The 24,853-nt window shown below is 38.3% G+C and overlaps 1 protein-coding gene and 1 long non-coding RNA gene across 2 annotated transcripts; one reads left to right on the top strand and one right to left on the bottom strand.

The window, feature by feature from the left end:
• The first annotated feature begins 14,923 nt into the window (after positions 1 to 14,923).
• Positions 14,924 to 17,464, top strand: LOC126782665 (uncharacterized). Its single transcript, XR_007670782.1, has 3 exons — positions 14,924 to 15,213; positions 15,687 to 15,750; positions 17,161 to 17,464. It is a non-coding gene; the product is annotated as an uncharacterized LOC126782665 (long non-coding RNA).
• A 2,423-nt stretch (positions 17,465 to 19,887) lies between these two features.
• Positions 19,888 to 21,134, bottom strand: LOC126782656 (transcription factor RSL3-like). The gene is made up of 5 exons (XM_050507951.1): positions 20,736 to 21,134; positions 20,448 to 20,636; positions 20,266 to 20,331; positions 20,107 to 20,172; positions 19,888 to 19,974 (listed from the first exon to the last, which is right to left on the bottom strand). Exons 1-5 carry the CDS (start codon positions 21,132 to 21,134, stop codon positions 19,888 to 19,890), a joined length of 807 nt encoding a protein of 268 aa, XP_050363908.1.
• Positions 21,135 to 24,853: the final 3,719 nt, after the last annotated feature.

Here is a 24,853-nt window from a genome sequence, read left to right as displayed (position 1 = left end):
TTATCTGCTCATGAGTACTCATATTTTTGGATGTTGGGTAGCGGGTGGTTGCCCAATATCGGCGGTGTACTACGAGAGGAGTAACATATGTGTACCAGCGTTCTTTAGTACCCGTATTATAAATGCATTTGGGTAACCAGAATGGTTGCTTAATTTCTCATGAGCGCTTCGTTTCATTTTTCTTTGGGACAACCAGATGGTCCGTCAATTGACTCATGAGTGTATTTATATTTATTTGATTTGTGGATATATTGTTATGCGAGTTATATTTTCATTTTACTCATACGAGCTGTAAAGCTTACCGGGTTTGTGCTTACAATCCCGGTGCACCAATTCGATGGTGTAGTGGATAACTCCGTATGTGTAGATTATCAGGAATTGACGGACCGCTTAGAGGACTTGAAGTTATTTATCTCCAACTTGTGTGAGGATTTGGTGTGACTATCTTGTGAGGTTGTTGTGAGGATTATACATTCCATTTGTTATAATGTTGAATTATAATTTGGTTTGTAATAATCGGTTTGACTGAGTTGTATTTTGAACTCAAAGATGATTCGCTATGGCATTTTAAATGATTTCGATTTCTTTGAGATTGTTTGGTGTTTAACGACTTTGAAATTTTGAGTTTTTATATGTGATAACCCTAAATTTTAAACAATGTTAGTTTGATTTGGAATTCTATAAAATTTCGAATTTTATTAGAATGAACGTATTTGGTTGCGACGTTAGTAAACGAGAAACGGAAACGTTCTCGGAACGTTTAAATTGAAAAACGTTACATTTCCGTAACGTTTATATCGACTTTTATTCCGTCGATCGGTTGCGAAAACTTCCTTCACGAAAGTTGTAGAGCTCGTCGATACGAGTGCGTGGACATGTGACACGTTCGAATCGGACGTCGGATGTAAAAGTTATTAACGTCGGAAGTTAGTTTCCGATTTGGAAACGAGTATAAATAGAATGTTTTGTGATTAGGGTTTCCACTTTTGGAAACCCTCAGTTTCTCTCCGCCTCCCTCTCACTTTCTCTCTCTTCTCTCTCGTTCTTTCCCCCTCTCACCCGAGCTCTCCCCCTCCCTCGGCTTCGACCTTCGATCTCCCTCATCCGAGGGAGGTGTTCCTCACCGCCGGCTCCATGGCACTCAGCAGCTCGACGCGACGTCCCACCGATCATGGCACAAGCTCCAGCGTCGCCGCGAAGATCATCGAACCACACCGAGCCCAGCAACAACAGGTTCCAGTTCTCCGCCGTTCGAGCAGCCCTCCGCCGACGCAAGCACACGATCCACACCTCTCTCTTCCCTCCGACGCCGTAGATGAGCTACCACTATGCAACTCGAGCCGAGGCAAGTCACCCTTGAAGGATCGAGCTCCACCGACGATCCATCCATCTCCGACGAGTTCCAAGAGCCCCACTATACGATCTAGGTAAGTATGGAAGTGATTGTTGTTGGTGTGTGATTGTGGATTGAAATTTGTTGAATTTGGGATAGTTTAGAATGATTGTGGAGTGAGAATCGGAGGAGGAGGAATTTTAGGAATACCGCCGCCTTAGGCGGCGCGTGGGGAGGCGTGGGGTGGTGTAGGGGCTGCTTAGGAGCGGAGGGAGGAAGAGGGGAGAAAGGAGGACGGTTTTGGGGTGGTGGTGGCGCCACACGCGCCGGTTTTGGGCTCGGCGCGTGGGCCCCACGCGCTGCCGGCCGGAGGTGGCGCGTGTGCCACACGCGCCGCCGTGTGAGGCGGAGTAAATAGTTTCGACTGAAAGGGTATTTTGGTAATTTACTGTGTAACGGTAAATGTAAATGTAAATTTTATTTACGTATGGTAAATGTAATTAAGTTTTACCTACGGTAAATGTAATTATAATTTACTTTCGGTAAATGTAAAAAGTAAATTGTAAAAAGGGTAATTTAGTAAATTTTATTTACTGAATTTGTATTTACATTAAATCGTACGTATACGTACAGAAATACGTATTAATATTTATACGTACAGAAATACGTATTAATATTTATACGTACAGAAATACGTATTAATATTTATACGTACAGAAATACGTAATTAATATTTATACGTACAGTAATACGTATTTAATATTTATACGTACAGAAATACGTATTAATATTTATACGTACAGTAATACGTATTTAATATATATACGTACAGAAATACGTATATAATATTTATACGTACAGAAATACGTATTAATTGAGTAGTGAACAGTAACTTCGTATAAACCAAAATTGCTGAACAGTAACCGTATATTACTGTTTTGGCATTTAAAGGTTTACGAAACGATTCTAAATTCTTTTCTTATTCTTTTAAGGTGATCGTTAAATCGAGGAAAGGAATTAGCATCGCGAATTGTGGAATTACGCTCAAGTCAATAAGGTGAGTAAAATCTCACTGATTTACGAATCTACCCTCGCGGTGATTCAACATTTTTGGAAGTGTGTTTATTTAATGAATTACAACATGTATATAACTTAGTGGACTACGTATATATAGTATAATGGTAATAAATATATATATATATATAGTTCATTAAATTACATACTGTTATTAATTCATTAAAAATAGTCATTTCGGTGACAGAAAAATTGTGCATGTGTGATTTTAATGGTACGATATGATGTGAGATTATCGTACGTAATTTTTCAGGTGTTTATGAAATATGACATGTATATGATATAGTGGACTATGTATATATTGTATAAATGGTAAATAAATACGAATATATATAGTTTGCTATATAATATACTGTTATGATTTTTATTGTGGATATATTGTGAAAGTTTTAAAACGTACAATATGATGAGTGATTATTGTACATGATTTTATCACGGAAAATGTGAAATATTGTGATTTGTCTTCGGACGTGATGTGTGGTACAATATGATGTGAGATTATTGTACATGTGATTTTATCACGGAAAATGTGAAATATTGTGATTTGTCTTCGGACGTGATGTGTGGTACAATATGATGTGAGATTATTGTACATGTGATTTTATCACGGAAAATGTGAAATATTGTGATTTGTCTTCGGACGTGATGTGTGGTACAATATGATGTGAGATTATTGTACATGTGAGGCAAGTCGGAACCTAGCCTTTGGCCGGGCGAAAGTTACGATACAGTTAGAGCTCTAGTCTGTCTGCCATAGTACTGCATGAGGTAACGGGTGGTTATCTGATCATGGGTACTCAGCTTGTTTTGGATGTTGGGTGGCGGGTGGTTGCCCAACATCAGCGGTATACTAAGTGAGGGGTAACGGATGTGTACCAGCGCTCATTAGATACCATTTTGTGAAAGTATTAGAGTAACCAGATGGGTTGCTCGTTTTCTCATGATTTTTCATTATACTGTGTTGATGTGGAGTTGTGTCTTTTATGAGACTTGAGTTATTTTAATATTTTACTCATACGAGCTGTAAAGCTTACCGGGTTTGTGTCTACAATCCCGGTGCACCAATTCGATGGTGTAGTGGATGACTCCGCAGGTGTAGATTAGCAGAAATTGACGGACCGCTCAGAGGACTTGAAGTGATTTACCTCCAGCTTGTGTGAAGATTTTGTGTGACTATTTTGTGAGAGATGGTGAGAATTATTACATTCCAACTTACGTAATGTAAATTATGAATTTGGGTTGTAATAATTGGTTTTTCTGAGTTGTATTGATAACTCAGTGATGATCCGCTGTGCACTTAAAAGATTTCGATTTTATTGAGATTATTCTGTGTTTAACGACTTTAGAATTTTGAGTTTTTAAGCTTGAAATTTTGGGGTCGTTACAGTTGGTATCAGAGCCTAAGTGCGTATTTGGCGATTATCAATACCATCCAGGAGCGATGATCCGACTGCAGGCGGGCTCCCATCACATGCTCCTCGGTATAGATATGTTGTCGGGTACGCGAGAGTGTTAGGAGCCATACCTTATGGTTTGGTCCTGTAGAGAGTATTGTGACGATACTCCGATGATTCACCTTCTTCTGAAACTTCATGATTGATATTGGTTGGATCTATTTTGTCGAATTCGAGACTTCACATGTATGACTGAGTGTTAATTGTTGAATGGTGATGAATTTGGAAAATGGCCGTGGACAGGGCCGAGGACGGACGAGAGGTCGAGGCCGAGTTAGGGCTGCAGGCCGAGTCCGCAATGTACAGAACCTTTATTAGGAGGCTGCTCCACTGGAAAGACAAGTTGATCTTGTTGCTATCATTAGAGACGATAGTCGTGTGTTGAGGTTGATCACAGACATGAGTGAGCTGCTAGTGCTGTCATTTCATGACGCTTGGATCATATGGTAGCGGACCATTGGATCGGAGTATTGGGACTTACTTGGTGATGATTGAGTACTCTGAGTTAGAGAAGAGGATGATAGCCACATTCATTTATTGATAGTTGGCAGTGGAGGGGTTAGGATTGATTCCTACGCCTATGGGAAACTCTTTATGTGTCACTTCACTTTTGGAGTGTTCCTCGAAATTGGAGACAATGAACGGCTTGTCCTATTGTGATTGGAAGTAGAGAGTTCTCTGCTTATTTGATAGTGATTCCGGACCACACTATGAGGTGATCTGAGGAATTGATTGGTTGAGGCCGCAGTACGCGGTGATTGATTGTGTTGACATGATGAGTTCTTTCATAGACTCAGGATACCAGAGTTTCGTATCTGTGCCTCGAGTCGGATAATGCCATGATAGCTAGAGTCTTGGCAAAGGTGGAGTTTGTGGATCTAGAAGTAGCTATCACAGACATTGTTCTACTATTCGAGTATAGTGAGGTGTTTCAGGAGATACTGAGTTACCTTCTTCGAGAGTTGTTGAATTCTTTATTGATGATGTGCTTGGTATAGCATCTGTATCAAAGGCGCCTTATGGGATTGGGAAAGAACGAGTTTAAAGAATTGAAAGAGCAGATAGATGACATATTAGACCTAGGGTTCATCAAACCTAGGGTCTCAGCTTGAGTGGTGCCGGTGTTATTCGTGAATAAGAAAGAAGTCTCATGCGGTTGAGTGTGAAGTAAAGGGGAATGATTAGGGTGACCATCAAGACTATGTATCATTTACCTAGGATTGATGATGTGTGTGATACGTCCTTAAGGTGGTGATACAATTATTAAACTGAGATTCACATTACGTCGTTGTTACGTTCTAACTCGTTTTGTTTCGGACTTTGACAATTGAAGTTACACATTGTTCTTGGCTGAGCAAGAAATCTAATGTGTTAAAGAAATTTCATTTAGACATCACGAATTAATTATTTTGCTAGATGAGCATTTAATTGAGAACGCTGATCTTTCAGGATTTAATTATTTTGGTGTTGGGGATTGGAACTTCACAATGCCACAGGTCCAAATGAGACGCAATGACGGGGAAGTAAACTCTATTGAAGGTAAGGTATGAGATGACCCTAGCTTAGTGGTGTTTTGACGAATTTTTCGTGATAAGCACCTTCCAACCGGTAAAGAAATGGTTGAGAATCAGATTTTCTTTTCAAGTGCAAGTAGTATTAGTATTCGAGACTTAGATGCTTTTTTCCCTCTATGCATCAAATTATTATTGTTGGATAAGGAGATGTTGAGATGTTGACTCAAGTGTTCAACAAGGGATAAATTTTATGATAAGAGAGTGATCAATTATATTGCTGCTTGCATAGGAGTTATTTTGGCCGAATGCGTTGGCCATGAGAGTTCTTGATAAAAGTAAAGAAACAACTGTTAGAGTGGTAGTGTGGCAACAATCTTGGGTTAGTCTAGACGAGATGGTGGATCCAAAATCAGGATTCAGTTGTTGAATTGTTTACTGAATTTATTATATTACGACTGTGGGAAAAATCAATACTATAGATGTTGCCACTGGGGCGTTGTGTGGGACCATGTGTCATACATTTGAGGTATGCATGAACAAAGGGGAATGTTATATCTCAGTTGTGGTTGTGTTTATTTTGCACTGTAATTCCACCTAATTTTCATGTTCCACTATCGGGAGATAAATATTTTCTTTACCTGTCCTGCGACTTGAAGCAGGTAGCTGTAACTTCTTTTCCGACGGTAAGCTTTGGTGAAGGTGGTAGGATGCGTGATGCATCTCTCTTGTGGTGGTAGTAGAATTTTCTACAGCCTTTTGCGTATATTAGTCGATTCTCTGGTGAACTGTTTGAGAGTAATTCTTAATCCAAGGTGGTGTTCTGTGGTGGTTGTGAACTCAATGAGTTAAGATTTCTTTATCGTGTTGCCGATACAAATATAGTACTCGAGTGCATATCATGCACGACAACTTTTTATGGTTACAATAAGATGATCATGAAAGGGGATTATTTTGCTGATTGGAAGGAATGGTAGGTTCGTTATTCTAATGATGATTTGTGGAGAAGTCATGTAGGTATTGTCGTGATAAAGCACGTTTATTTGAAAACCACTATGTGTGATGTAAGTAGTAGGCATGTGTTAATCATTAATTTGACTCATGTTAGATGTTGAGAGTTTCAGCCATGCTCAGTGGTGGGAGCTAACTCATGACGTGAGGATAGTCTGTCAAATCGCAAGAGAGTGGTAAACTAGACAAAAGAGGGCGTTGACGCCTCCATGCTGAAAACATCATTAGGTTTCGGGAGGATGATTATATTTTGAGTAGCTCACATGCGACTATTATGGTTAGGACATGTGACAGATTGTCTGATGGAGGAAGTTTGAGGTAACTGAAGATAGGTTGAGAGCTTGTATGCTGGGTTTTAAGGTAGCGGTGAAAACGTTTGACATTGATTGAGTTAGCCTAAAACGACAGTTACTATTCCAACATCGGCATGGTACCCTATGAGGCACTTAAGGTAGACATGTCGATCACCTATATGTTGGGCCAAAGTTGGGAGTAGTGAGACTTGACAAGAAAGAAAAGTTGGCGGAGGTATGTTGGGCCTTTGAGATTCTCGAGAAGGTGGGAAAACTAGCCTTGCCTACTAGCATGCCGGACTTTCACGATGCCTTCTACATTTCCATGTTGAGGAAGTATGATCCTGATGTGTCGCATATGTGATCGATCATAACACCATTGAAGTGAAGGAAAATGACACTTTTGTTGTCGAACCGGTTCGTATCCTGGATAGATCCACAAAGAAGCTTCGGAGGAGAGAAGTTGAGCTAGTCAAGGTGCTGTGGAGTCACCATGATGAGGGTGATGCATATTGGGAACTAGTGTCAGACATGATGACTAGATATCCACAGTTGTTTGTTAAGTGAGTTTGAATTTCGGGACGAAATTCCTTTAAGGGGGGTAGATTGTGATAACCCTAAATTTTAAACAATGTTAGTTTGATTTGGAATTCTATAAAATTTCGAATTTTATTAGAATGAACGTATTTGGTTGCGACGTTAGTAAACGAGAAACGGAAACGTTCTCGGAACGTTTAAATTGAAAAACGTTACATTTCCGTAACGTTTATATCGACTTTTATTCCGTCGATCGGTTGCGAAAACTTCCTTCACGAAAGTTGTAGAGCTCGTCGATACGAGTGCGTGGACATGTGACACGTTCGAATCGGACGTCGGATGTAAAAGTTATTAACGTCGGAAGTTAGTTTCCGATTTGGAAACGAGTATAAATAGAATGTTTTGTGATTAGGGTTTCCACTTTTGGAAACCCTCAGTTTCTCTCCGCCTCCCTCTCACTTTCTCTCTCTTCTCTCTCGTTCTTTCCCCCTCTCACCCGAGCTCTCCCCCTCCCTCGGCTTCGACCTTCGATCTCCCTCATCCGAGGGAGGTGTTCCTCACCGCCGGCTCCATGGCACTCAGCAGCTCGACGCGACGTCCCACCGATCATGGCACAAGCTCCAGCGTCGCCGCGAAGATCATCGAACCACACCGAGCCCAGCAACAACAGGTTCCAGTTCTCCGCCGTTCGAGCAGCCCTCCGCCGACGCAAGCACACGATCCACACCTCTCTCTTCCCTCCGACGCCGTAGATGAGCTACCACTATGCAACTCGAGCCGAGGCAAGTCACCCTTGAAGGATCGAGCTCCACCGACGATCCATCCATCTCCGACGAGTTCCAAGAGCCCCACTATACGATCTAGGTAAGTATGGAAGTGATTGTTGTTGGTGTGTGATTGTGGATTGAAATTTGTTGAATTTGGGATAGTTTAGAATGATTGTGGAGTGAGAATCGGAGGAGGAGGAATTTTAGGAATACCGCCGCCTTAGGCGGCGCGTGGGGAGGCGTGGGGTGGTGTAGGGGCTGCTTAGGAGCGGAGGGAGGAAGAGGGGAGAAAGGAGGACGGTTTTGGGGTGGTGGTGGCGCCACACGCGCCGGTTTTGGGCTCGGCGCGTGGGCCCCACGCGCTGCCGGCCGGAGGTGGCGCGTGTGCCACACGCGCCGCCGTGTGAGGCGGAGTAAATAGTTTCGACTGAAAGGGTATTTTGGTAATTTACTGTGTAACGGTAAATGTAAATGTAAATTTTATTTACGTATGGTAAATGTAATTAAGTTTTACCTACGGTAAATGTAATTATAATTTACTTTCGGTAAATGTAAAAAGTAAATTGTAAAAAGGGTAATTTAGTAAATTTTATTTACTGAATTTGTATTTACATTAAATCGTACGTATACGTACAGAAATACGTATTAATATTTATACGTACAGAAATACGTATTAATATTTATACGTACAGAAATACGTATTAATATTTATACGTACAGAAATACGTAATTAATATTTATACGTACAGTAATACGTATTTAATATTTATACGTACAGAAATACGTATTAATATTTATACGTACAGTAATACGTATTTAATATATATACGTACAGAAATACGTATATAATATTTATACGTACAGAAATACGTATTAATTGAGTAGTGAACAGTAACTTCGTATAAACCAAAATTGCTGAACAGTAACCGTATATTACTGTTTTGGCATTTAAAGGTTTACGAAACGATTCTAAATTCTTTTCTTATTCTTTTAAGGTGATCGTTAAATCGAGGAAAGGAATTAGCATCGCGAATTGTGGAATTACGCTCAAGTCAATAAGGTGAGTAAAATCTCACTGATTTACGAATCTACCCTCGCGGTGATTCAACATTTTTGGAAGTGTGTTTATTTAATGAATTACAACATGTATATAACTTAGTGGACTACGTATATATAGTATAATGGTAATAAATATATATATATATATAGTTCATTAAATTACATACTGTTATTAATTCATTAAAAATAGTCATTTCGGTGACAGAAAAATTGTGCATGTGTGATTTTAATGGTACGATATGATGTGAGATTATCGTACGTAATTTTTCAGGTGTTTATGAAATATGACATGTATATGATATAGTGGACTATGTATATATTGTATAAATGGTAAATAAATACGAATATATATAGTTTGCTATATAATATACTGTTATGATTTTTATTGTGGATATATTGTGAAAGTTTTAAAACGTACAATATGATGAGTGATTATTGTACATGATTTTATCACGGAAAATGTGAAATATTGTGATTTGTCTTCGGACGTGATGTGTGGTACAATATGATGTGAGATTATTGTACATGTGATTTTATCACGGAAAATGTGAAATATTGTGATTTGTCTTCGGACGTGATGTGTGGTACAATATGATGTGAGATTATTGTACATGTGATTTTATCACGGAAAATGTGAAATATTGTGATTTGTCTTCGGACGTGATGTGTGGTACAATATGATGTGAGATTATTGTACATGTGAGGCAAGTCGGAACCTAGCCTTTGGCCGGGCGAAAGTTACGATACAGTTAGAGCTCTAGTCTGTCTGCCATAGTACTGCATGAGGTAACGGGTGGTTATCTGATCATGGGTACTCAGCTTGTTTTGGATGTTGGGTGGCGGGTGGTTGCCCAACATCAGCGGTATACTAAGTGAGGGGTAACGGATGTGTACCAGCGCTCATTAGATACCATTTTGTGAAAGTATTAGAGTAACCAGATGGGTTGCTCGTTTTCTCATGATTTTTCATTATACTGTGTTGATGTGGAGTTGTGTCTTTTATGAGACTTGAGTTATTTTAATATTTTACTCATACGAGCTGTAAAGCTTACCGGGTTTGTGTCTACAATCCCGGTGCACCAATTCGATGGTGTAGTGGATGACTCCGCAGGTGTAGATTAGCAGAAATTGACGGACCGCTCAGAGGACTTGAAGTGATTTACCTCCAGCTTGTGTGAAGATTTTGTGTGACTATTTTGTGAGAGATGGTGAGAATTATTACATTCCAACTTACGTAATGTAAATTATGAATTTGGGTTGTAATAATTGGTTTTTCTGAGTTGTATTGATAACTCAGTGATGATCCGCTGTGCACTTAAAAGATTTCGATTTTATTGAGATTATTCTGTGTTTAACGACTTTAGAATTTTGAGTTTTTAAGCTTGAAATTTTGGGGTCGTTACATTATACTCGAAATTTTGGGGTCGTTACAATCTCGTTGCTCCTTTTGTGGAAGTCATGCGGAATCGGTACACATCTTATTTTGCATTGTTATGAAATTGTGGCTTTATGGAAATATGTTTGCCTTCTATTTTCTCATTCATTCTCGCCTGGGGGTACCCTTGATGAAGTGTTTAATGGTGTTGGTGTTTCAGCTTTTCCAAAACCTAAACGTCAACTTTAGTTTCTAGTCTCCTGTAATCTAATTTGGTTTATTTGGATCACTAGGAATCTGGTGCGTTTTGAATGTAAGATTTTTAATGTGTTGGAAACGCAACGTCATCTTTTGAATTGTTCAGTGAGTATGTTATGCATTCTTTTCATCCTTACAAGAAGCATCATGATATGTATATTTTCTCTATTTTTGGTATCTCACAACTGTCTGCCAATGCTACCAGCTTCATCTCGTCCTATAATTAAGGGTTTCTTGACTGATGGTTTGCTATTTCCTATGGGTTTTTATATCTATAGTTTTGCATGTGTGGGTGTACACATGCCGGATTGAGCTTTTGTTTATCCTCTTTGTTGAAGTTTATCAGACATAGGCAATGGTCTAAATATCGGTTTTGGTATCGTATCGGTCGAGAGGTAAAACGATATATCGGGGGATATATCGGTTTTATCGGATTTGTTTATTTTCAATAAAATTTATAAAATTATTATTCAATATGTATCAAATAAACTAAAAAAACGGTACTAGGTAAACTAAAGAAAATAAATATTTGATTTAGTAATAATTAAAGTACACGAACGACATCTAATAATAAAAATAGGCATTTAAGAATAATTATGTAGACTTGAAATTCATCATATATATTTAAAATATATATAAAGTAAAAATATATATGAAAAAAAAATAAGTTTTTCAAAAAAAAGAGAGGAAATAAATATTAAAAAATTAAACAAAAATTGAGAAAATAATAAAAAAATCAAAGTTTGACCGATATTTGACCGATATATCGGGGTTTGACCGATATTTAACCGTTGACCGATATAGTCAACCGATATGGCGATATCGTATCGTTTTCTAAATATCGCCGATATATCCGATATTTAGAACACTGGACATAGGAGGTCATGTTCTTTTGTCCCCCTCCTTTGTTAAATAAATAAAGTTTCACAAAAAAAAAGTGAGATTAGTTCTTCCTCATAAAAAAAATCCCGCAATTGGCTCACAATAGTAAAAACTCATTTGTAGTCAAATATATCCTTCAAGAGTTGGATCTCACTTCCAGTTGAGTTATTGACTAAAATTTAGACATCAATTTTAACCCTTTACATGACTATAACGTCATTAACTCGAATTTTTCAAGTCGCTATTTTGATCCTCTATGTGGTTGAATCGCAGGACAACGCAATCAGTACGTGCTAATATATTATGGTAACATGGTTTCTCTAGCTATAGTGATTGTTTCTCCAAGGATATTGGTTCTGTTATATGATACTCCTCACCATTTTACGTACCAAATAGTAGGACTTGCATATATAGATGACACAATGATCTTGCATCACATTAATTAGTGGTTCTGATCCAGTTCTGTACTTCTGTTATTGCTGCAACTTATTGAGCGCCCAGGTAGTAGCATTAGCTAGAGTCCATGATGTGGTTCATTAAGATGCATGCATGGCAAACGATATCATATGAAGAGTATTCCAAGGTAAGGTTGTAGAACTACAGCAAGCTATGAACCATGAAACTGGAAAGTTGGATCGGAGAGGGGGAGTGTTCAAATCAATTAGAGTTCAAATTAAGTATAAGGGATCATCATCTTGCCTAAACAAATTATATAATATGTGTAAACACCAATCATGAGCATTTATATATATATAGTTGTATACTTGTATACACTTATAAACAAGTAAGCTAGTGATCGAAGATCGAGAACCAGTCATGTATTTGAAGTATAGCCAATTGCCCAATTCTCAACTCCCACATCAAGTCCCCAGCTCACATTACGCGTAAACTTGAGCTTTATTATTGCATGCTCTGCCGCCCATTGCACGATCGACTTGCTACTTTGCTCGCTGCCTAATTCTGCTTGACACTGATTGATCAAACACTGTTGAAATTTAAGGAACAAGATCTACGATATAATTTAAACCTTCTTGATACTGATAGATCTTCCAAGTTTTCTATTATTGATACCCTAATTCTGAAATCTGCTTTTCTACTATGCATGAGAAATATTTCCCTCTTATTTCTAGCATCGGACTATGGCCGGCTACAAAAGACTCCATTTTTCTTGTACTGATATAGCTGGAAGTTTGGTACAGCAAGACATCCCCATGTCCATTCACATTTCGAAGAGGCCAAGTGCATTTGGTTTTTGAAACTCATTGTATTATTGAATTACAATCTAAGTACAATGTTTATAACTTTAGATTAAGGAAGCTCAGCACCGCTAGCTAGTTATTTGTCTCAAATTCTAGTGATATTTCTCATTGTGGATGAATTTTCAGTTGTTTGAGTCTACTCGATCTCTACAATTATCGAAAAGACAACAGAAAGCAGAATGAGGGACTAATAACCTCATTTCTTCCTAGTCCTTGTATCATACATCCACACGTAAAGGTCATCATTTATTTTCCGTTCATAATGAAAACCTACCAATTGCTTATATTGTAGTCTGATCATGTAATAAGATCCCCGATTTGAAAACAATATTATGTCAATGAAAAGCTTAATTAGGTAAAACCTTAAGACTTCCTACTAATTTAATTGGTTATCTTGTTTTGAGTTTGTTTATGAAAAAGAACTTGGCCTCTCAACTGATGCATTTATATTCCGACTTCAAATAACAATCTGTACTTACAGATCTGAAATATAACTGGAGCATAGCTAATAAAATTACAAAAAAATAACATTCATTTAAGCACCCGGTTACTTAAATTACTATGTAACATTATAACAAGGTTATCGATCGAAGCTAGGTCACAGCTTATTTCAACTCGTTCACAGGGGAAAGTATTAACACTATGTTCGATCTAATCAGTTGCATTTGTGATTAATTAGCTATAATCTGTTTAGTGCAGGATTAGTTAGAATAAGGTCACGTAGCTTCATCCTATTCCTTCATCTTTTTGAATATATAGGCTGAGGCTCCCTTTCTGTAACTAACTTTCATAACACTCAGAAATATACAAGCTCAATTTCCTTATCTTCTCTCTAGATTTTCAGAAAGATCACTTTCTTAAGGCTGTATCAGACTATCAGTAACCCATGTATTAGGTATCAGGATAATAAGTTTGTCAAAATGTATGGATTATATTCAGGTGAAACTCAGGGCAGACATCAGTGTCACGACTCCGAAATTTCAAGTGTTAAACTCAAAATCGAAGCCATTAAAAACTCTAAAACAATCTCAATAAATCAAAATCATCTTATAGTCACAGCGTATCATTACTGAGTTCATAGTACATCTCACTCGAATTGATTATTACAAAACCAATTTATAATTCAAGCATTATATCAAATGGAAATGTAAAATCCTCCTAATCTTCACCACAAAACAAAATAAAGAAACTTCGAAATCTTCAGAGTAGTCCTCCAATTCTGCTAACCTGCAGAACTATCTCTTACACCATCGAATATGTGCACCAGGATTGTAAACACAAACCCGATAAGATTTGCAGCTCGTATGAGTAAAACAACAGTATAACACGCATAGTAATACAAGAGAAAAATACTGAAAACATTTAATTATAAATGTACTCATGAGTCACAAGACGACACATCTAATTGGTGCACCAGGATTGTAAACACAAACCTGGTAAGCTTTGCAGCCCGTATGAGTAAACCAACATTATAACATACATCACATACAAAAAAAATATAACAGATAACATTTAAATACAAGTGTACTCATGAGACACTGGACATCTCATCTGGTTGCCCAATATTATTTAAAAACATGGGTACTCATGAGACCCAGGCAACCCATATGTTACCACTCATGCAGTACACCGGCAGACACTGGGCAACTCATCTTGTTACCCAATATCATTTAAAAACATGGGTACTCATAAGACCCAGGCAACCCATCTGTTACCTGTAATAACCCGAATTTTTAGAAACTAAATGTCGAGTATTTTTTAAGTGTTAAACTTGTGAAATTAATTCAAGACGACAATTGGAGGTTTGCGACATTTCAAAACAAAAACAGAAACGTTCTCGGATCGTTTAATTAGAAAACGTAACGTTACCGCAACGTATAGATCGACTTTTATTCCGTCGCTCGGTTGCAAAAACTTCCTTCACAAAAGTCGTAGAGCTCATCGATACGAATTCGTGGACACGTCATGCGTTCGAATCGGACTTCGGATACAAAAGTTATTAACGTCGGAAGTTCGTTTCCGATTTTGGAAATAGTATAAAAGGAAGGAGAGGAGATTAAAAATCAGAAAATCAGATTTTTTCTAAAAATCAGATCGGGGTACTGTTCACCCGAGCTCGGTTACTGTTCACCCGACCCAAAAACCTTCTCCGGCCGATTTCTCCACCATCCGACGTCGCCTCGTGTCGTGCCACCTATCAAACTGACGGGCTCGACGAGCTCCATCTTTTGGGCTACGCCTTGCACTCCGGCGACAACCACACACGGTGTAACAACCGCCGGAAGTTACTGCTGTGGCGGCGCCGCCTCCTCCGGCCACCATGGCTCAAGATTCTTGGGGGGTTTTGCTTGTCTCAGTCCCAGCAACATTCCCACAAAAGGAATCGAGCCAAATCGAAGTGTAAGTACCCGAATCAAAATTTCAATTTCTAGGGTTTGTGAATAGTGCCGATTTCATGTTCTTCGTTGTTTGGACTGTTTAGACTCGGATTTAGACCTTGGTGTCAACTAGGAAGTTATTGGAAATGTTGTTTAGGTTGTGGTGGTGAAATTTGGTGATAATTGGTGGCGGTCGGTGAACAGTAACGCCGAATGAATAGTAGCTGTGAATAGTAACTCCACATGAATAGTGATCTGTAACAGTAACTGTGAATAGTGATTTGTAACAGTAACTGTAAACAGTGTCATGGTAAAACAGTAACTTTGAACAGTGTTTTGATAAAACAGTAACTGTGAACAGTGGTTTAGTAAAACAGTGATTAGTAAACATGAACAGTGTTCCGTGAACAATGTTTTATGAACAACATTTAGCTGTGCTGAACTCGTCACCTAATATTTTAAGTATCATTTTCTAAGCATTTATCGTGCTATTAGGTGACTGACGAAACGAGTGAGGAAATTACTTTCAGGGTCGTGGAAGTTGCACGCAGGAAAGAAGGTGAGTAAAATCTCACTTATTTACGAATCTACCCTTGCGGTGATTCCAAAATTTTTGCAAGAGCTTTTCATATTGAATTACGACACGTATACAATATAGTGGATTACGTATATATCGTATAAATGGTAATAAGTACATATATATATAGTTTGCTATATTATATACTGTTATGAATTCATTGAAATTGGTCATTTCGAATGACGAGAATTAAATGTTGAGCATGTGATGTGATTTTTGTACAATATGAGGTGTGATTATTGTACGTGGTTTTAACATGAGTTTGTTAAAATGTTTTGTCTTCGGACGAGTTTTGTCTTCGGACGAGTTTTTGTCTTCGGACGTGATTATGAAATATGACATGTATACGATATAATGGATTATATATATATTGTATAAATGGTAAATATGTACATATATATATAGTTTGCTATATAATATACTGTTATGATTTTATCGTGATTTATGTCATTTCGATGACGAGATTTAAATATCGAGCATGTGATTTTGATTTGTACAATATGATGTGAGATTATTGTACGTGATTTTAACATTGAGTTTGTTAAAATGTTGATTTTTCTTCGGACATGATTTTTGGTACAATATGATGTGAGATTATTGTACGTGATTTTAACATTGAGATTGTTAAAATGTTGATTTGTCTTCGGACATGATTTTTGGTACAATATGATGTGAGATTATTGTACGTGATTTTAACATTGAGATTGTTAAAATGTTGATTTGTCTTCGGACATGATTTTTGGTACAATATGATGTGAGATTATTGTACGTGATTTTAACATTGAGATTGTTAAAATGTTGATTTGTCTTCGGACATGATTTTTGGTACAATATGATGTGAGATTATTGTACGTGATTTTTAACATTGAGATTGTTAAAATGTTGATTTGTCTTCGGACGTGATTGGTACAATATGATGTGAGATTATTGTACGTGTTTGGCAAGTCGGAACCTAGTCTTTGGCCGGGCGAAAGTTACGATACAGTTAGAGCTTTAGTCTGTCTGCCTTAGTACTGCATGTGAGGTAACGGGTGGTTATCTGCTCATGGGTACTCAGATTGTTTTGGATGTTGGGTAGCGGGTGGCTATCCAATGTCGGCGGTGTATTACGAGAGGGGTAACAGATGTGTACCAGCGTTCTTGGTACCCGTAATATAAATGCATTTGGGTAACCAGAATGGTTACTTAATTTCTCATGAGCGTTTTATTTCATATTTCTTTGGGACAACCAGATGGGCCGTCCACTGACTCATGAGTGCATTTATATTTGTTTGATTTGTGAATTTTCGTATATATTTATATGCGAGTTATATATTTTCATTTTACTCATACGAGCTGTAAAGCTTACCGGGTTTGTGTTTACAATCCCGGTGCACCAATTCGATGGTGTAGTGGATAACTCCGCAGGTGTAGATTAGCGGGAATTGACGGACCACTCAGAGGACTTGAAGTTATTTATCTCCAGCTTATGTGAGGATTTTGTGTGACTATCTTGTGAGGTTGTTGTGAGGATTATACATTTCCATTTGTTATAATGTTGAATTATAATTTGGTTGTAATAATCGGTTTGACTGAGTTGTATTTTGAACTCAGAGATGATCCGCTGTGGCATTTTAAATGATTTCGATTTCATCGAGATTGTTTGGTGTTTAACGACTTTGAAATTTTGAGTTTTTATACTCGAAATTTTGGGGTCGTTACATTACCCCTCATGCAATACACCGGCAGACAGACTAGAGCTCTAACTGATCGTAACCGACACCCAACCAAGGCATGGTTCCGATTTAATGCCAACAACGTCCGAAGACCTAGAAAACGTTTTAACAAGACTCAATGTTAAAACCTCGTACAATATAACAATCCACACATGTTTATGTACTACCACCAAGCGACTCTTGCACAACAATATATATATATATATATATATATATATATTCACCCAAATAATCCGTTATACCGGAAGGTATGTTATTATCACCATTCTGATCCTATCTGCCACAATTAATCGAAAACAATGCAATCTCATAATTGAAATAAACACTGTAACATTATATAATATATCAACTCATATATATGTATCGTATTTACCATTTTCGTACACATACACAACCCACTATATTAAATAGATGTCACAGTTCACTCTTTTTAAGAAATCGTAAATATGAGTCACCGCCAAGGGTAGACTTGGCATAGTGAGATTTACTCACTTTATTTCCTGCGTGCAATTTCCACGACACCGAAAGCGATTCCCTCACTCGTTTCATCAGTCACCTAATAGCAGGACAAAGTGCTTAGAAAACGACATGTACACCGACAGGTGATTATTAAGTACAGTAAGCATTGTTCACGAAAATAATGTTCATGAAACATTGTTTTCGAAAATACTGTTCACGCGCCGCCCTCTGTAGGCACGCGTGACCTCACACGCAACCCCAAAAACCCAACAATTTTTCTTCCTACATCGTCCTAGGTCGATTGCCTAGCCCCTGCCGCCCTCATCTACTCCCACGCGCACCACCACCACCTCCGCCCATACTTCGTCAAATCAACAAACATCCAACATCAAAGATGAAGATCATGAGGAGTAGATCGCAACTATACCTTTAGTTCGCCCCAAGTCGACTGGAGACCGCCGGAATCGCCGCCGCAAGATCTCAGATCGGAGGTTGAAGATTGGGATTAAACCGGCTCGATTCGAGCTTCGATTCACCTGGGATCAGAATCAGAGGGAGGAAGGTCTGTATGAGGAAGCGTCGCAAGCTCCGGCGTCGTCGGAGACGGAGGCGTTGATTGACAGTGGAGACTGCCGAGCTTGCTGCTCCGTGCTCGGTGGTTTGCTCGCCGTGGGTCGTGGCTCAATCGAGAGAGAATGGAGAGGCGGAGAGAATGGCACCAGCGGCCCTCCGATCGGTGGCCGGACGGCTGAGTTCCAGGCATGAGAGATTTTCTGGGAAAACCGGGGTCGGGGAGAGGAGACAGAAGCTCAGGGAAATTTCTGATTTTTTTGGAAAGTTTCCAAAAAAAAAAGTCCTTTTATAGTCTTCCAAAATCGGAAACCAACTTCCGTTAATAAAACATACAACATCCGATCAACGTGTGCCACATGTCCACAAACTCGTATCGACGAGTTCTACAACTTCCGTGAAGGAAATTTTCAGAGATGAGTGACGCAATAAAAGTCGACTCTCGAGCCACAGAAAATGTAACGTTTTTGAATTTAAATTTCTGAAATCAGTTTCGTTTCGCAAGACATCGACAAGAAAGCGTAAAAATGCGATTTTACTAACATTATCAAGTTTAATAATCTACAAGAATTATACGAATTTAAACCCGAAAATTCGGAGTATTGCATCTAGAGTGCTTAAATAATTGAATTGCTTGATACATCTTTAAATTTGAGTTTATTGACAAAAGACTTTTAATATTTGAGTTTTAACTAAAACCGATCCGAACCGATCTGAAAATCAGATTGGTTGAACATTTGGGTCAATGTCTCTAAAATTCGGATGTGAATGGACAACATGAATAACCGATTAATTCGGATTAGATATGAATTTGTCACAAACTCGAACGGAAATTCGGATGCCCAACCCTATCGTAAACATAGTCTTATGGATTTGCTCTTTCAATCCAACCTTCACGAATCAAATTTCTACAAACCCATAGTTCTTTGAAATCTGTAAAAAATAATAATATCTAATTTACCAAAAACCTGGGGTGCTTAATTTAAAGAAATTGTTTCTCAAATCAAAATACGAAGTCTGGAAATAGATCAGAGCCCAATAGAGAGTTAGAGACATTGATGAGTTTGATATTAGAGAGAGAGAGAGAGAGAGAGAGAGAGAGAGAGAGAGATTCTTATGCTTAATGTAGGAGTCATTTGATTACACTATGTACCAAATTCTCTGCAAAAGAAATTTACAAAAAATATATGAATTTGAATCTCACTCTGTAGGCTTTCTCCGAAGATTAGGTATACGCATTGTATCTTGACTATCTTCAGTGTCTAACAAATAACTAATAAGACTTTATTTCGGATAATGGGCCTCAAGACTACTAATTCAAACATCAGGTACTAGTTAACTCCAAGGACACTCATCTCCTCCACAACGATCAGCGTTAAGAGTTGAGCAAGTCATGAATTCTGATGCCTATACCGTTGTTAACAACAGGAGCGTACATCCACAGTTCATCAGAGCTCAAAAGCTGCGGGTCAATCCAATAACCATATATTATCATTAGATTTAAAGCTACTGGGAGTATACTAAAATATAACTACATATTATACTGATAATGAAATGTTAAGACAACTTTTCTCTCACTTTGATCTGCTATTACCTTGATTTGAAGCTGTAAGAACTTCACGTACTCAACAGTTTCCTCAAGCATTGTGCTGATATCAACCTGCAGTATCCAAACTACCAATTAGTATGAGAACTTTGCGCGAGACCTTTGAATTATAGATCACCTCATCATATGTACGTCCTCTGCATTTACCTTTGTTCCATTAGGTACAAGATTCTGCAGAATTCTCAGCCTTGAGTTTATTTTTTCTCTACTTTTCTGTGAGATTTATATGCATACAGTAACTCCGGTCAGTTTTATATTGAAGGAATCGAAGGCATTTAGTTTTGATTGGTAATTAAAAATATATATGTAGCAGCACTTCTATGGACTACCTTTGCATATGTGCTTTGTGGATCGGTTGTTAATCCCCTTTGGAATCTGGGTTTCGGACTCATATCCTGGTGAGAATTAGCATTCATAGGTTCATCATGCCCTGAGCTGCAACTATCTGCAATATTTCTTGTTAAGACTGGCCTTTGATCAGTCTTCTTGGACCTCACATTCCTCTTGTTCATCTGGACCTATAAAACATCAAGTGTGGAAAATTAGAGGTGCTTGCTTAAAAACAGAAGGCATCATCATTATATTCAATATACGTTTGCTTATTATTCTACACTTACATGATCAACAGAAGGACAAGACCTTTTCTTAGAAATCTCAGACACAACTTCATGATCTGCATTGCAATTTCTCATTGCTTGGTCCATGCCTGCATTTTTTTCACTTTCATTGAAATGAACGTTGGTGATACTGTTGGGATCCCACATACAATAAAGTTCGGGGCTATGGTAATGTGTCGCCGTAATTCTTCGAGAATAAAGATTAGTAATGCCTTCCACGTCTGTTTCTGCTGAACATTCATGTCTGCTAGGACAATATGCAAATGGGATTTGAGTGCTTGAAGCCTGACGGTTCAGGTCATTTGAGACAGAACAGTAATTAGCAAGCAACTGGGACATGATCAAATCTTCGTCCTCAGAAGTGTAGAATCCCTCTTGAATAAAAGTTAAAGCTTCCATATATGATGAGTGCTATTTTGGTACTGAAAGGCTAAGATTGGCTTTGATGCTATAGAGCACAGAAGAATAACTACATATTTATAGCCATAGCGAGCGGGATTCCATAAAGTTTATGTTTTTCTTATGATCAATCATTCCAAAGTACTAATCAATACTACATATGATATGGACACAAATCTTTAAATAATCCGCAGAGCGACCTTGATGGGTAGTACAGCTAAGTTCATTGACAAATTTGGATTAAAATATAGCGAATAGTTCCATTCAAGGCATTTTGAGCAGTGTAATTTGGTAACCGGTTCACACCTTCACAGGTGCATATATCATATCAAATCTGTGATTCCATGGAACGTACGATCCAGACTATTGGCTCATCACGTTGATGATATAGATGACTACAACACTTCTTATCATCCTCACTAAAATAAGTGAGCCAATAAGTGCTCGTAAATTCCTTTCTAAAGAAAATCACGTAACATTGGTATCTACAAATTTTTCTTGGTGACTTAGTTGTACTGTTTGATTTTGAGAAATTAAACAGTGTGGCATGATCACAAATGCACTACATACTGGGGTATAATCACGTTAAGTTTATTTCGATCTTCGATAAAATTTTGTTAAGCAAATGATATATAAATGCGGTCATATGGAGTAAATAACCTAATCCCATTTCCAAGATCGAGTGGCATGACATGTTCATGTAATATATGTGGAAGATTCTGTGTACTTAATTTGGATATGCTCTAAGAAAAGCTTTCTTCCACGAAACAATGAAGGAGTCCTAATTAGTTAATTAATCGGTAGCAAAATTTAATAAAATAAGCGCTGAAGAATTCCCCAAGTCAACACTTTTCTATGTATTACATATGTGAAGAACAATGGAAGTCGACTGTTCTGCCTAAAAAGAAATGGAAGTCAGCAATTTTTATCATTGAAAATATTAAATTCAAGATCATAATAAGTCAGCTAATGATAAACAAGGGAAAAAGGATCATAAGTCAGCTAATTTAATAGTATTAGACCAAAATAACAATAGAAAACTTGTTTGACACAAAATTAAAATAAGCAGCAATATGAAGTCAACTAGTTCAATAATATATATAGCATGCCTATTAAAAGCTAGCAAATTAAAAAAACAGAGTTGGAAAACAGCAAAGTCAGCTTCAAATTTTATAAGCAAAATCTTTAGGAAGTTAGATCTCAAGGCTCAAGCATATATATGTACGTAAATACAACATTTTGTTTTGGAAAGGATGTATCTACGCACTGTACAGTTGTAGGTACCTGAAATTTCATTCTTTCAAGTTTTAAATGTTTACTCTCAAACGTGTGAGACTGGATGCTTATACCTACACAGAGGCTTTCCTAGGTTGTCGGCAGTATTGTACGATCAATTAATTTCTTTTCATTTTCCTTCGGTGTGTGATGTGAGGTATCCATTAATAACACAATTTCAGTGTTAGATCGAGCCATATTTTTCGTGAGGACAATCAAGCTGCTAATGCTCTTATTAATTTCGGTGCTTCTTCATATAATTTTATTTGGTGGGATTCAGTTCCAGATTTTCTGATAAGTCATTGTAATAGAGATCGATTAGGATATCCTAATTTTCGTTTTCGTTAATTGTTTCTTAGTTGGTTGAGGGATAATTGTGTTATTCTTTATTCCTTTTTGTATCTTTTTTCGTTTCAATAAAATTTCGTAGAGACCCAGGTACTCATCTGTTACCCCTCATGCAGTACGCCCAATGTTCTAAAAGTCCCCGCCTAGGCGGCGCCTAGGCGCCCGAAGACCCTTGGCCGCCTCGATTTTAGGCCGATTAATCCCCAATTAATCTGATTAATCCCCGATTAATCCTCTGGGCGCTGGTTTTTAGCTGTCCGCCCGATTAACGCCTAGCATTTTTTAGAACCTTGATGTACGCCGCCAGACATTGGGCAACCCATCTGTCACCCAATATCGAAAAATATGGGTACTCATAAGCCGGTAACCCATATGTTACCCCTCATGCAGTACACTGGCAGACAGACTAGAGCTCTAACTGAATCGTAACTATCGCCCGGTCAAGGCTAGGTTCCGACATGCCAACACGTCCGAAGACAGAAAACGTTTTAACATAACTCAAGTTAAAACCACGTACAAAACAATCCTCACATGTTTATTGTACAAAACCAAGAGACTCATGCTCGAATAAAATAAATATCAATGCTTTAAATAAACTCATTTGGAAAAACAGGAATATGATAGTATATAATATAGCAACTGATCATATATATGTATCGATTTTACCATTTATACACATACACAACCCACTATATCATATACATATCATAGTTCAATCTTTTAAAATAAGCGTAATTATGAATCACCGCTAAGGGTATATTCGTCACTGTGAGATTTAACTCACCTTGTTTTCCTGAGCGTAATTTCCACAATACCGAAAGCAAATCCTTTACTTGTTTGTCGATCACCTAGATTGGATAAGAAGTGATTATAAACGTTACGTATAACCTCAAATGCCGAATCAGTTCTACTGTTACTGATCAGCAATTTACGGTGTTTACGTAATTATTGTTCACGTATTAGTGTTCATATACGTATTGTTTATGTATTACTTTTTATATATGTACTGTTTACGTATTACTTTTCATGTACGTATTGTTTACGTATTACTATTCCAGTAAATACTAATCACTGATTTACCTATATGTAAATTACTTTTACATTTACTGTATGTAAATTACTTTAACAATTACTATACAGAATTACTTTTTACATTTACCGTACATAAATCATTTTTTACAAAAATTTACTGTTTGAAAATTACTGTTCACGCGCCACCTCAGGCAACTGCGCGTGGCGCTCACGCACCGCCCACAGTGGCAGCGCGTGAGGCCCACGCGCCAATTCTAAAATTGGCGCGTAGCTCGCCCACCGCCACCCAAAACCCTTCATTTTCTTCCCCTCTACCCTCCCACGGCCTAAGGCCGTCTCCGTGCACCTCCATGACCACCCACGAGCCGCCACAGTCGGCGACATGCGCCACTCCATCCACTCCACCACAACTCCACAAAATCACACAATTTCACATGAAAGATGGAGAACAAGAAGAGGCGATCTCAACCATACCTTCGTTGTAACCCAGATCGCCAGGGTTTGGCCGGAAAGTCGCCGGGAAGTTCCGGAAATCTCAAGTTCTCCTCCGACGTTAAAACCTCTGATTCGAGCTCCAATTTCGTGTTATACGCCACCCAAACGTCGATTAGAAAGGATTTATGGTTCCATACACCGGCGGCGAAGCTTGGATCGGCGGCGAGTTTGTTGCAGGAATCGCTGGTTATCGGCGTGGCTTCTCGGTGGCGAGGGAGGTCACGTCTTGCCCGGGGGAGGGAGAAGTCGAGCTTGAGAGGGCCTAGGAACCGGCGGTGAGAGTCACGCCGCCCGGAGGCAAGAGATCGGCGGCGAGATTTTTTTGAGAGGGAGAGAGGCTCGGGCCGAGGGGGAGGGCTGCGGGGAGAGAAAACGAGAGGTTTCCGAAATTGGAAACCCTACCTCCTAATAATTCATTTTTATACCTTTTTCCAAAATCAGAAACTAACTTCCGTCGCTAATACCTTTCACATACGACATCCGATTAGAATGCGTGACGTGTCCACGAAATCGTATCGACGAGCTCTACAACTTTCATGAAGGAAGTTTTCGGAAACGAGTGACGGAAT

Source organism: Argentina anserina, chromosome 2 (genome assembly GCF_933775445.1).
Source record: "Argentina anserina chromosome 2, drPotAnse1.1, whole genome shotgun sequence".
Lineage (NCBI taxonomy): Eukaryota > Viridiplantae > Streptophyta > Magnoliopsida > Rosales > Rosaceae > Argentina > Argentina anserina.
This window is presented reverse-complemented; position numbering and strand designations above follow the sequence as displayed.